Source organism: Anarrhichthys ocellatus, unplaced genomic scaffold, assembly GCF_004355925.1.
Source record: "Anarrhichthys ocellatus isolate YVR2014 unplaced genomic scaffold, GSC_Weel_1.0 scaffold29, whole genome shotgun sequence".
NCBI lineage: Eukaryota > Metazoa > Chordata > Actinopteri > Perciformes > Anarhichadidae > Anarrhichthys > Anarrhichthys ocellatus.
Genome location: NW_022280059.1, coordinates 3829945 through 3842115, shown reverse-complemented (window position 1 = coordinate 3842115; position 12171 = coordinate 3829945). Strand labels below are relative to the sequence as shown.

Sequence of the window (12171 nt, the reverse complement as noted above, 5' to 3'; positions counted from 1 at the left end):
CTTTCTTTTATCAACTGGCCCATGAAGTATCCCCATCATATCCGATTGTTTTCACCTCGAGTGACCTTTACTGAACATTCTTAAAAGGAGAAAAAATGGCAAAAATATCATGTCATTTATTTCTATGACAAAAAGGTCATATCTGTCACCAAAATCAATCATTGAAGCTGACAGTGTAATTTAAGCCCTATATCGGTTCAACACCAGCAAAGATGCTTCTCGTGTTTATGGCAAACCTGCTGATCTGAGACACTCAATAAGCTGTGCCTATTTTAAAAGCTATCAGCCTAGTTGATTGGAGAGATTTAAGTAACTATTTAAGGGCAGCAGCTAATTAGCACTAAATCTAGATCTGATCCATTAACTGCAGCTAATCTTTAAATTACCTGTCCAAAGTGATCCATGTTTGAAAACTACTGGTTCCAACTTAGTCAGCTTTAGATATGTCACAATTTAAAATCGACAGGGAACATTACAAATTTTACTAAACCGGCCTTCCGATATGCAATTCATTCAGTCATAGAAAATCCATATGTAATTATGGTAAAAGCAAAGGCTGTGATTACTTTTCTCAAGATTAGTAATGTACTCTATGTCACTCACTTTTGCACTCCATTTGCATCAGGCAATAAAGTACATATGCAAAGAGGTTGGAGGAGACATGTCACTTGTGAATGAACATTTTTATTCAGATGCAATGCAGCTGCATACATTTTTGTTATTTTTTATCTCAACTGCTCTTTTCATTCCAGGTGCAAATTTCTCCTGTTGGGTTTTTCCAAATCTCATATGAATCTTTCTTGCATTAAATGTGTTTGTGTGGAATCTTATCAAGACACAGTCAAGCGTATGCATCCTTTATCTGCCCTGGGATTATAGTGGTTTTCTACAATGCTTCCATCAGCTGTAAACAAGAACAGTTCACAGCAAATCAGACGGACACAATGACAATGTTGCAATGACCTACCACACGACAAGCTCTGCATTGTATTCATAGTCGGCAACGATAGTGTGATCTTAAATGATGCAGTCAGTTGATTGAGCTGTTACAGAGCAGATGAAGCCTGTTAGAGAGGAAATAACCAAGACAAAGTGAGCTGTCTGTCAGCTTTACCCTCCATCAAAAAGGACATTTGGTGCCTGTTACTGAGTAGCACCTGAGCAAAAGTAAACCTCCCTCGACTCAGAGGTGGTACTGAGCGCCGTCCTCCCCTGTGATTTGCCACAGTGGGGGAGGTACGGGGAAGGTAGGGGGTGGACAATCCACAGAACTGACAATAAATATCCCAGCTGGGGGAAACTCTCAGCAGTGTTTTTTTTTTTGCTGTGCAGGAAGTGGGAAGTGGCAATACTTCAGCTTCAGAAAGTGGGTTGCACTGTACTGTCTCCAGGTGAAACAGGAAATATCACGTTCAACTGGCTTTACTTACATGACCGAACATGTGATGTGCCTCAAATGAACTTTGGGATTATGTGTCCCGGTGCTTGTAAACATTCTGCTGAGTACAAAGTCTACATAATGGCAAACAAATGGACACCGGAAACAAGAAATGCTCCCAATAGTGATCAATCCAATCACAGATTTCTCTCAGGATTAATTAAAATTCAGTGGAACAGAAAATTGATTGTGATTTATGCAACCACAAGCATAGATGTCCTTTACAATGTTGAGGAGACAAAAGTTGGTAATAAGAGTAGTTAACACAAATATAACTTACAAAGACTGTTCCGTGATACAGTATATGCATTCATGTTCCATCGCCACAAAGCCCGCTGTATAATCAGAAACATGTTTTAGATGTTCAAAAAAACCTTATCACACTGAAAATCCTTGCCCTGTCCTCTTCAAATGTATCATAACCTCTATCACAAATGCTGTTAAATTCACATTCAACCTGCCTGAATGTGCCTTTCATAATGCTTACATAACATAATTGTACTCTATGATTTTAGCTTCATGTTTTACCTGTGCAATAGGGTTTACTACGAACAGAGTTGCTGCATTTGTCTCCCATTTGCAGAAAATAAAAGCAAAACAATTACAAGTTGCCTTGCTACTTCTAGATGAAAGAAATGGGTTTGGGATGGACATGAAATTTTCACTAAGCAATTCAGGGCTCAGCAATTAGTCTTTCTTGCTTGCCAGGGAAAGTAAACTGCCACGTCAGGCTAGTAAATCTAGCAACTTACTTGCCCAAGTGGTCAAAATGAAAAACACATATATACATATATTAGGGGTGTAACAATACACATATTGGTATTGAACAGTTCGGTACGAGGCTCGCGGTTCGGTACGAGGCTCGCGGTTCGGTACGAGGCTCGCGGTTCGGTACGAGTCTCACGGTTCCGTACGAGGCTCACGGTTCGGTACGAGTCTCACGGTTCGGTACGAGGATCACGGTTTGGTACGAGGCTCACGGTTCGGTACACAAACACTACACAAAGCTGCCTGACTGTAACGACACAAATAGGCTGATGTCATTAATATAGCGTCTCAGAAAGTAACGGCAGTGCAGCGGATCTCTCGCCTCCTCCAAAGATCAGAGTGTGACTGTCTTTCACAGAAGCACAACAGCAGCCCACGTGTTAAAGACAAAATAGGAGTTGCTGCAGCTTCCTGTACAGAAATTAATCCATCATTGTTCAAAGTAAAAAAGGAATGTACTTTGTGATTTTTTTGTTTTAAGTTTATTTGCTGTATTGAACGGTTCATGTAATATTTTTGTTTTATTCATTGAATTAAAGCTGAAAGTCTACACTTCAACCACATATTGACTGCTTCCTTTCAAATCCATTGGAGTCGTGTAAAGAGGCAAAATTAGAAAAATTGTGTCACAGTCCAAATACTTATGGCCCTGACTGTAGCTAAAAGGTGAACTTATGTTATTTTTAAATGTCCTCAATCAATTGATTGATCAATCAATCAATAAACTCAATTTGAATCTTAGTTCCTTTTCATCTCTGTTGAGAGTTCCACATGCACAGTACTGATTGGTCACTTTGCGAAAAAACAGCGGCAGGTGACACACCAAAGTTTATGAGTAAGTGCATCCAGCATTTTAATCAAACAGGAGTCTATGTATGCCGCAGTTTGCCGCAAGTTTGAAAGCAAAACCAGCGAAAAAAAAAAAGACAATTAACTTTAGTCTAGTTAATTCATAAACCACTAATTAATAAAACAATTTGTAGAGGGGAAAGTAAATATGGACTTCAAGCACGTAGATTTCAGATCCACTTGCCTGACTGCTTAAGTTAAAAAAAAAACATCAACATCGAGTTTACCTTCAATTTACTCTCTCTAAACAGTATCTACACTTTAAAAATGATTGTCCTTTTCTCTGCACCGGCACTGATCAACACATTGCCATAAATCTATAGGTAGGTCTTGCTATATAAATCCAAAGGCATGTTTTTTTCAATTTATTGACAACTGCTAGGATGATCTTTCTCCTGGCTTCTACTGTACGCTTTATTTATTTTTTTCAACAGTTATGCCACAAATTACACTATAATTATTAGCATGCAATAGGAAAGCTGATAAAACCAATTAATCAATATTCAAGACTGTTACATTCATTATCTTCATCATTATTAATACATGTTATTAACCGTAATTGGAGCTGAAAGTGCTGTTGAAAAAGGCTTCTCAATGTTGAACGAGATTCCAGAGGTGCGGATGCTGTATGTGTATCTTCTGTTAATTAAAAACTAGCCCCCCAATTACTTCTGTAATTTCTAAACCCTGCATTTTGAAAAACTGGGGGAAAAAAGAAAAACTCATTCATGAACAGCAGCAATATCGGCTGTTAATGGGTTTGGTTGAAGTCATGTTCACATAAAACGAACAAAAGAAACAAAAAAACAACCCAAACAAACAAAAACACAGGCCTACAATAATGAATGCATAAGCATGTGACTCTGGTTAGTATGTTGGGAAGCTAGTCATTTCACTGTAACACAGGAAAGACAACAGTACAGTAGGCTTGTACAATTTCAAACTGGTCAACCGCACAACTTAAGTAAACAAGTCAGAAGAATTAGCATATTGGTTGTTTTTTTGTTTTGTTTTTCATAGAATACCCTTTAGCACAGTGCCATCAATAAGCATACAGGCAGAGCCACTGAGACACTGGGCTATTGATGCTATGATTCTACAATATAATCAGCTGCAGCAAGAACATGCACAATAACAGAAAATTAATATCCAATATGAAAGGAAGAGAAATGGTCTGTGAATCATCAAATATTCTGTAGCAGGATATTTTTTCTCAAATGGTAGAAGTAATTTGTGGGTTGGCAGCAAGAAAGAAAACACCCTAGGTGCTGGATTTCTCCTCTCAGTGCATAATACATCTGAATATGACAATTTATTAGGCACTAGATCATATTCAATGGCAATGGTGTGAATACCCACACCACCAAATATCAGGACAAAGCCTTAATTAGGCTATTGAAGGGCAGCGGTAGAATAAAGAGTATGAGAAGCAGGCTTGTGACCAGAAGGTCTCCAGTTTGAGTGCACAGTATTTCTGGGAAAATATGGGTTGGGAAAGCAAATGAGAAACATTCTCCTCCCTCATCTACCGTTGGTGTCCTTGAACCAGGAACAACCCCCCAGCTGCTCCACTGGAGCTGCACAGTGGCAAAATAGAGAATAAGCATGACTGGGTGAGGCGGGCAGCTCCCTGGTGTGAATGTGTGAATCTATACATATGGGAAGCAGGTTGTATCTGAGAAACAGTGAGCATGTTCAACAAATTTCTCCTGGAGAAATAAAGGTTCAAAAATGCCCAGAAAGCTTTGCTGAAGGCAGCATATGTTAATGCTTCCTGGGCTCTTGGGGGAGATAAAAGGACGATCCACACATTGTTTATTGGGAACTATGTGCAACATAAATCATGTAGCAAGAAAATGGAGGCAATAACTCACCTTTCGCTTTGCTTTTTGTCCCAGCCACTGATAGCATGAGGGGGTAAAGCAAGGGAAGAGCAGGTTAGATAGGAAGTACAGTATGAAGAAGTAACATTGATAGCACAGTGATTATTCGCTCAACCCACGCCAACAGGGAGTACGTAATGTTAGGAATGTGGAAATGTAAGTAGTATAGTCGGTATGTATTCATACCATACCTACTATATATACCGTCATGACATGTCAAATGTTAGAACTTAACATCTATACAACATTGCAAAGAGACAACAAAACACGATTACAATTAAGCTTAGTCATGAATTATTTAACATCTACAAAACAATTATGCAGATGGTAGAATGTAGTTAATAACACACATTCTTTTACAAGTATTCTCTGATATGATACGCCCTACTGTATGTGAGAAGTGAACAAACAGCATTACGCAAATAGTAAGTAGCAAACTTAAGCAGAGTCCATGATGCCTGAGGCCATGAAATATGGAACAGTATACCAGGTTATCGTTGAAAATGTCTGTTTGGGGCGTGAGGGGGACCTTCATATTCTGCGGAGCCAGTGTTTAGAGTTGTTCCGATACCAATAGCAGTTTCTGAAATGGGTGGCAAGTCACTGATCCGATATCACATGGCAACTTGGTAAGAAAATTCCTTTCATCATCACTCAAGAGACAGGTGCTTTGTTTGTCTCTAGTGTCACTGGTTACATAAAGAAAGGTGCTTTACTGTCTTTCAGGTAGAGACACTTAGTTAGATGTAATGAGGACAGAACATTGTTACCAAAGGCTTCAGGCTTAACGGTAGATCTGCCAGTAAGATTTTGAAAAGGACTCATTGCATGAACAACAAAATCAGCACTGAATGCTAATCAGAAGTAGAACTGTGTGCCCAACACAAGACAAAGCACCAAACACCATAGACAAGGCCCAGTTTCAGACACGTTTCCCCCCCAACTTAATAAACTACAGCACTATGCCTGTGGTGGTGGAAACACTGTTGAGATAGAAGAGTTAAAGCAATGGCTTTTTAATGCACAAAACTTTGTCAAAAGAGCAAAGGTGCACTGACTTTTTTTTGGCTTCTGTTCACAAGAGGAAACAGCTAACTTGCTAACCTGGAGCTAAGATTATAGTATTGCATATTTCAAGCAAAAAAAAAAGGAAGACCCCAGGTCACAAGATGAGAGGAAGAGGATCAAACAAGGCAACCACCCACCTCAAAGGTGACATGTTTGTGTCTCTGTCTTTGTACACACAAAAAAAAAATCATGGAAACACTATAGATTTACTGAGAAGCCTCTTGAGGAATGCAAGTTTTTCATTTGTCCCAGACGTTACACGTTCACAGCACACGTCAGAAAAAAAGAAAATTGCATTCAAGAACTCACTGCTGGTCTTCCTGCAAGATCTTGAAAGTTTAAGTACAGTATATCTGCGGGGTAGGAGGTGATATTAATTTACAGCTCACATCTGATTTATCAGGGAATGTTGATGAGATTTTGCTGGCAGGATCTGTTAAGGTGGTTGGTACATTGTTATTTGTTAACTGATTTCCATGCGTTTTTTTTTTTACATCCTGTCATTCTGCTGTGAGAATAAAGAGGATTTCAGAATAATTAGTTTTATGTCATAATATTTTTAAATCTAAATTGGCAAATCTACAATTTAGAAGGCATATAGAAGACATTGCCTGACATATTTTTTTTTTCTGCATGTCTTTTGTTACAGTGCATGAAGCCTCTAACAGAGCTGCATATGAAGCAGTACTGGAGGTTTTCCTTGCTTGACCAAGATCTGCACCGACTGGGGGTCATACAGCGCTGTTTCCTGTGGACGCGGAGTTGGACTGACGAGCACTTCTTGGCTCCTCGAGAAACAAGCTCGTCTTGTAGTATTTATGTACCTCTCTTCTACCTCCGGTCTACAATGGATTGCGTGCCGACACATCCTGTCTATAATGGGAAGTGTCTAACAACTAGCAGGACCCCGTTCCCTTCCAGCTGGTGGTGCTGGTGACACTGTTCACACTATGAACACTTAATTCGTTTCTGTTGTTGTCAAGGATTATTTTTGGCTTCTTACCATCTTTCTGCTGTTCGAAGTTGCATCTGTATTCAACATACTCATCAATGCTGCATTCATGCGTTTCTCCGCTGAACTGCTCAGCATCCATCATAACAATGACAACATGTTTGCTGAGATGGCTATTTGAGAGGCAAGGCTCTGTGTGTGTCTGTGTGTTTGGGGGTTTACATGTTGGTACCTTCAGTATTACGTACACTGAGGCTCAAAGATTGTCCTGCAATCTGCCCTTTTTCTCAGTCACCAGCCCCCACAGGGCCAATTCTACACATTAAATATCTTTGCATTTCTTTACAGCAAGGCCAAACATTCAAAGAAAAGAATATATAAATAGACGTCATGTTGCTCATACAATACCCATAACTGGGGAAATCAAGCCTTGTGGAAAAAGTAGTATTTCCGACTAAATATAGGTCAGTGATGAATATGAAGTCTGCAGAAAGAACAAAATGTTTATCTACAAAAATGGGTCATTTCTTAGTGATCCTTGAACAATGTCCTATCTGATGAAGAAACTGGGAAGACTTTACAAGTAACAAATGCCATTCTATTATATAAAGGAGAATGTATTGTTTTTTGACACTCGTTAATCTTTCTGTATGCTCCCAAGCCTGCGCCTCTTCCTATATTCTCCTTACGTGGAAGTTATTAATCTCCGACTCCCTCAAAATTTAATAGTGTTGACAAAGTCAGACACCATGATAAGATTCTCCTTGCTGTGAACTGGAAATGTTTGCAAGCACATGGCAAGCATATCAATATATTCTATCTGAAAAGTACAACACGTTGACATTCCTAAGAGGACGTTCACTGAAAATCAATAGCATGGCACAAAGCAACACACTTCTCTGTAAGAATGTCAATGTGTTTAACACATTTATCGCATGGTTAAATGCATGAGTGCATTAAATAAATCCAACACTGCTTAGAAATAGTGTAAACACCTTGCTGTTTGTGTTCATATGATTACCTGACCTGAATACAGTAAGTTAATGCTTTAACAGGGTCTTAGATATCTTCTTATTCGTAATGACTCTCAGAAAGCAATATCATTAACCTGAAAGGACTTTGAATAGGAGCATTCTAATCAACAACATTAAAATATTTGTGACTCTGAGGCAGTGCAAGGGTGAAACCGGTGACATTGATTCAGTTAGTAGCTTGGCCAGGCAACATGTTGAGAGCAGTTGCTAATTTATACTCCTCAACATTGTTTATCACTTAAAACCTCCAACAGATTTTTGTAGCTATGCGTCGTTCTGTGAACAATTAGTGCTGAATGCTAAACAATACTCATTAGATGATTTATAACTGTGTCACTGTAGGTTATGACCACAAAGTGTAGTGATAGGTGCTACGATGGTGCATTTCAGTTGTTTTTTCACTGCAGCAATGACCCTGAACCTTCTTTAATGCCCACCACTAAACTTTAGAACAGTAAACTGTAAAACGTGAAGGATTATTTTGCCGTACAATCCATTAATTTGCTTCATGGAACACAGTGCATCATTGCTGATTAGTTAAGTCGGAATGAGTAATATACTCAGATAAACAAGTTTTCTTTTAAAAATTCTGCTTCACTGCCTCATCAATGAGACTCAGTAATGCCTAGTGACCAGAATATGAAACATTTTGGTTAAAAAAAATAACTCTTGAAATAGCATGATAGTTTATATGTCCAGATATGATGCCAGATATCATACCTCAAATAATCTCACTTAATGATCAACAAATGAAGACAGTGGAAAACATTACACAACCCCATACAACAGACTGGTTAACAAAAAAAAAGCTTACCTTGCTTTGCTAACAACCTCAGTAAAGACATGGAGATGTCGTTGATACAAAATGGGAAAAAAAAAAAAAACATGTACAGGATAAACAAGGATCCCACACCGGACGGATGAGTGCAATATGTCCCGGAACAAAACAATGAAATGGATAATAGCATGTCAATGATAATGAGATAAGTTATCAATGAGAGACACAGCAACACAACGAGGCAGAAAGATGGGACTTTGGCCAGTTTGGCCACCAGAGGCACATATTTGGAACAGTAAGTCAGTCTGCTTGTTAGCTGTATTTGCATTTTGTTAGGCTCAACATGCAACAGAATGAAGTCCATTCATTAGGTCTGTCATTTCTGAAGTGGGGACGCAGGCCTGTAACAAAGCAATATTGGCTGGTCCCTGTGGTGATTAGTTTAACCGACCACTGAGAGGTTTGTCCTCTAACACAGTGAGAGCCAGCCTCGGTCCCTCAGCTGGCCATCACAGGGGTCACTGCTCTCCCTCTGCCAGTGTCACACAACAAACTCTCCTGGGACAACGCGCCTGTAAGTAACCCTTTGACAGGGAAGTACTTCATCATATTCAGTTCACACACACACACACACACACACACACACACACACACACACACACACACACACACACACACACACACACACACACATACGTGGCATCACAAGGAAGTTTAAATAGCTGCTCGGGACAGCTGTGCATGTTGGTGGCCCTTAAACAGCAGCAGGTAACAAACATGTTGGGCTTCAAAGAGCAAAGATCTTGTGAGAAAACATCAGAATTTCTCTCTCTCTCTCTCTCTCTCTCTCTCTCTCTCTCTTAATCATATGGTTTAGGGCTGCATAACAATTATTTTTTTGTATTAATTAATCTGTAATTGTTTTAATCACTATATACAATTCATAAAAATGCACATCACAAATCCTTAAACATTTAATTAATTAACTAATCTTTCCAGAATTAGTTTGATGCTTCACTTCTTATAAAACCATTAACCAAGATTTCCAACAGTTATAGTACACTAGGATTTGATTTGAGCAAATATGGATAATCTGTAAAACTTTAATTTAAAGCAATTTAAGTGTTGCAAATCCAGTTCATGATACATACTTTTAGGAGACTAACAGTATTTTGTAGAATATCTGCCCTTGTGCAGAGCTCTTGATTGAAAAATATGCTTTTTTTGTGTGTGGGAGGATTTAATCACAATAGAGCAACACAAAGCTGTGTTTGTTTATGGAAGTAAAAACTTTGGATGTGCAATATAATCAACATGAGGTGAAACAGCTTGCAAAGTTCAACAGATGTAATATCCTCTCACCTGTGTTCAGAGTTCTGTGAATAATTTAGTGTTTTAGTGGATTATCGATGAGGTTGAGCTGTAAGAAATGGTCATGCCTCCAGCTTTTTATAGGAATAATACCGAATGAATAACCCGATTAAAAGTGCCAACTCCTCCACAAACAGCAACGACTCCCTTCAGAGTAACACAAGCATGCTCTCCTCTCTCCTGGCAGCATCTGCTGCTGGTCCAATGAAAACACTACAATTCAAACACACTTCTAGAGCACTTTGAAAGGTAGCATTGCAGGCACACATATGGCACCTCCCGACAACGCCCTAAACCAATTCCTTCTTCAATTTTCTCCTCTTGTCTCTGCTGTGTTTCTATCGGAGCACTTCATGTAACGAAAGCCTGCGAGTGTCCCTCCAGTTAGAGCAACACAAACATGGCAAGGCGAGCCAGAGTAATTGAGAAAACCTGTTTTCACTCTACTGTGTCATGTGAGAGCCACTGTGTGGAGAAAATAATAACTATTCATCTTTTCACATCACACTGGTATTTGTAAAAATAAATGAAATATACAATCCTTGTACACGTAATGGAGAATGTCAGTAAAACCTGAACTGCACTGAGATTCAGACACAAGGTTTACTTTCCGAATTTTCTTCAACTGGTTTGCTGGTATCAAGTGTGATTTTAAAACAACTGAATCACTTACTGGTACTTCTATAAAATACAGTAATACTTACTGCAATGTAAAGAAAATGAATACAAAAGAGATGTCAAAACTACTTTTTCACTTGTTAAACCACACCAAGTCTGTCTTACAACAAAAATAGTTATTTTGTCAAAGACTGACAAAATGCAAACTTGCACAATGCACAGTGTAACAGACATTCTGGATACACAGAAAGGTAATTTCAAGAGGCTCATTTGAACTAATTAGAAATATGAAGGCAAGGGGGAATTTCCAGAGGGGTTACAACCACACATGTAGACAAAAAGTGAGGTATAATATGATATCTTTTATATATTTGGGGCATGATCCTTGCCCTCTTTTACCCTTATCACAAGAGACCCATACTAGACAGCTATCACAGGTTAATATTGTTTCTTAATTCATGATCATAGTTTTGAAGTGGTAGCTTGTATGCAGCCATTAATCAAACTGGTAAGAGCAGGAGTATAGCTTTCAGACTGCCATGACGTAGTGAACTGCGTTGCCAATTACTTTGCTTCTCTTTTTGCTTTCTTCCACACCACTCTGCCCATAGCAGCCTTGAACTTTACCATGGCACGTAAATGGTTTTGCCTGAAGCAACAACAAAGATTTGATTGAAGATTTACCATTTCGATAGCTCATTCGACAACACATTGACTTTTTTCGACAGTGGTTGTAATAAGATGTTTTCGTTGCAGAAACATGAATTCAGACTTGCAAGTTAATATGAAAATAAACCATCTTGCTTCTGTCTGGTGGGGGAGGTTAAGATGAGTATGCTTTAGGACTGAAAAGCTTTAACACGCACTGTTTTATGGTTTTTTCCCCAAAGAGTAAAGGCAGGCATGTGTACAGTAATCAAGGTCTGCCACAAGGATACGGAGGAGCTAGTGGAAACAAGTAGCCAGCTATAGGGGGTCTGCAAAGACCTTATAAAGGAGAATAATCTATGTTTTATGGGGCCAAACCAATCAGATATTAGTGAAACATGTTATTTTGTTGTTGCATTTTTACGACTGGATGAATCAACGAGGACAAAATAATGTACTTCTTATTTTTGAAACTTGGAGTGAAGGGAAGATAGTGTTGGTGGGGCTGCAGGAGCATTGCCCAAACAATTGTAGTGTGCAGCAGAAATCTTCTAATAGCATGTGTACAGGTATGCTATACAATGAAACCCGGTGGTAGTCACAATAAGGGAAACACACCGCAACAAAGACAACCACAGTGCCTGCAGGTCCTCTATCACTCAGCATTACCTGCAAGATGGTTTGTGGTGTGCACACCACGGGGTGCATGACACCATGCCATGAGGCTACGCTTCAGTCCAGCTGAGCTGTATTTGATATAAACT

The 12171-nt window shown here is 39.1% G+C and overlaps 1 protein-coding gene across 3 annotated transcripts in view; it reads right to left on the bottom strand.

Moving 5' to 3' along the window:
• cadm2b (cell adhesion molecule 2b) overlaps window positions 1-12171 on the bottom strand; it is a 128441-nt gene that overhangs the window by 37141 nt on the left and 79129 nt on the right. For 2 of the 3 annotated variants that reach the window (XM_031863625.1, XM_031863626.1), the window contains exon 2: window positions 4930-4956. The exons of the other annotated variant lie outside the window; for it this stretch is intronic. In XM_031863625.1, the coding sequence (XP_031719485.1) occupies window positions 4930-4956 (27 nt within the window). The remainder of the gene's footprint in view (window positions 1-4929; window positions 4957-12171) is intronic. 3 annotated transcript variants of the gene reach the window in all.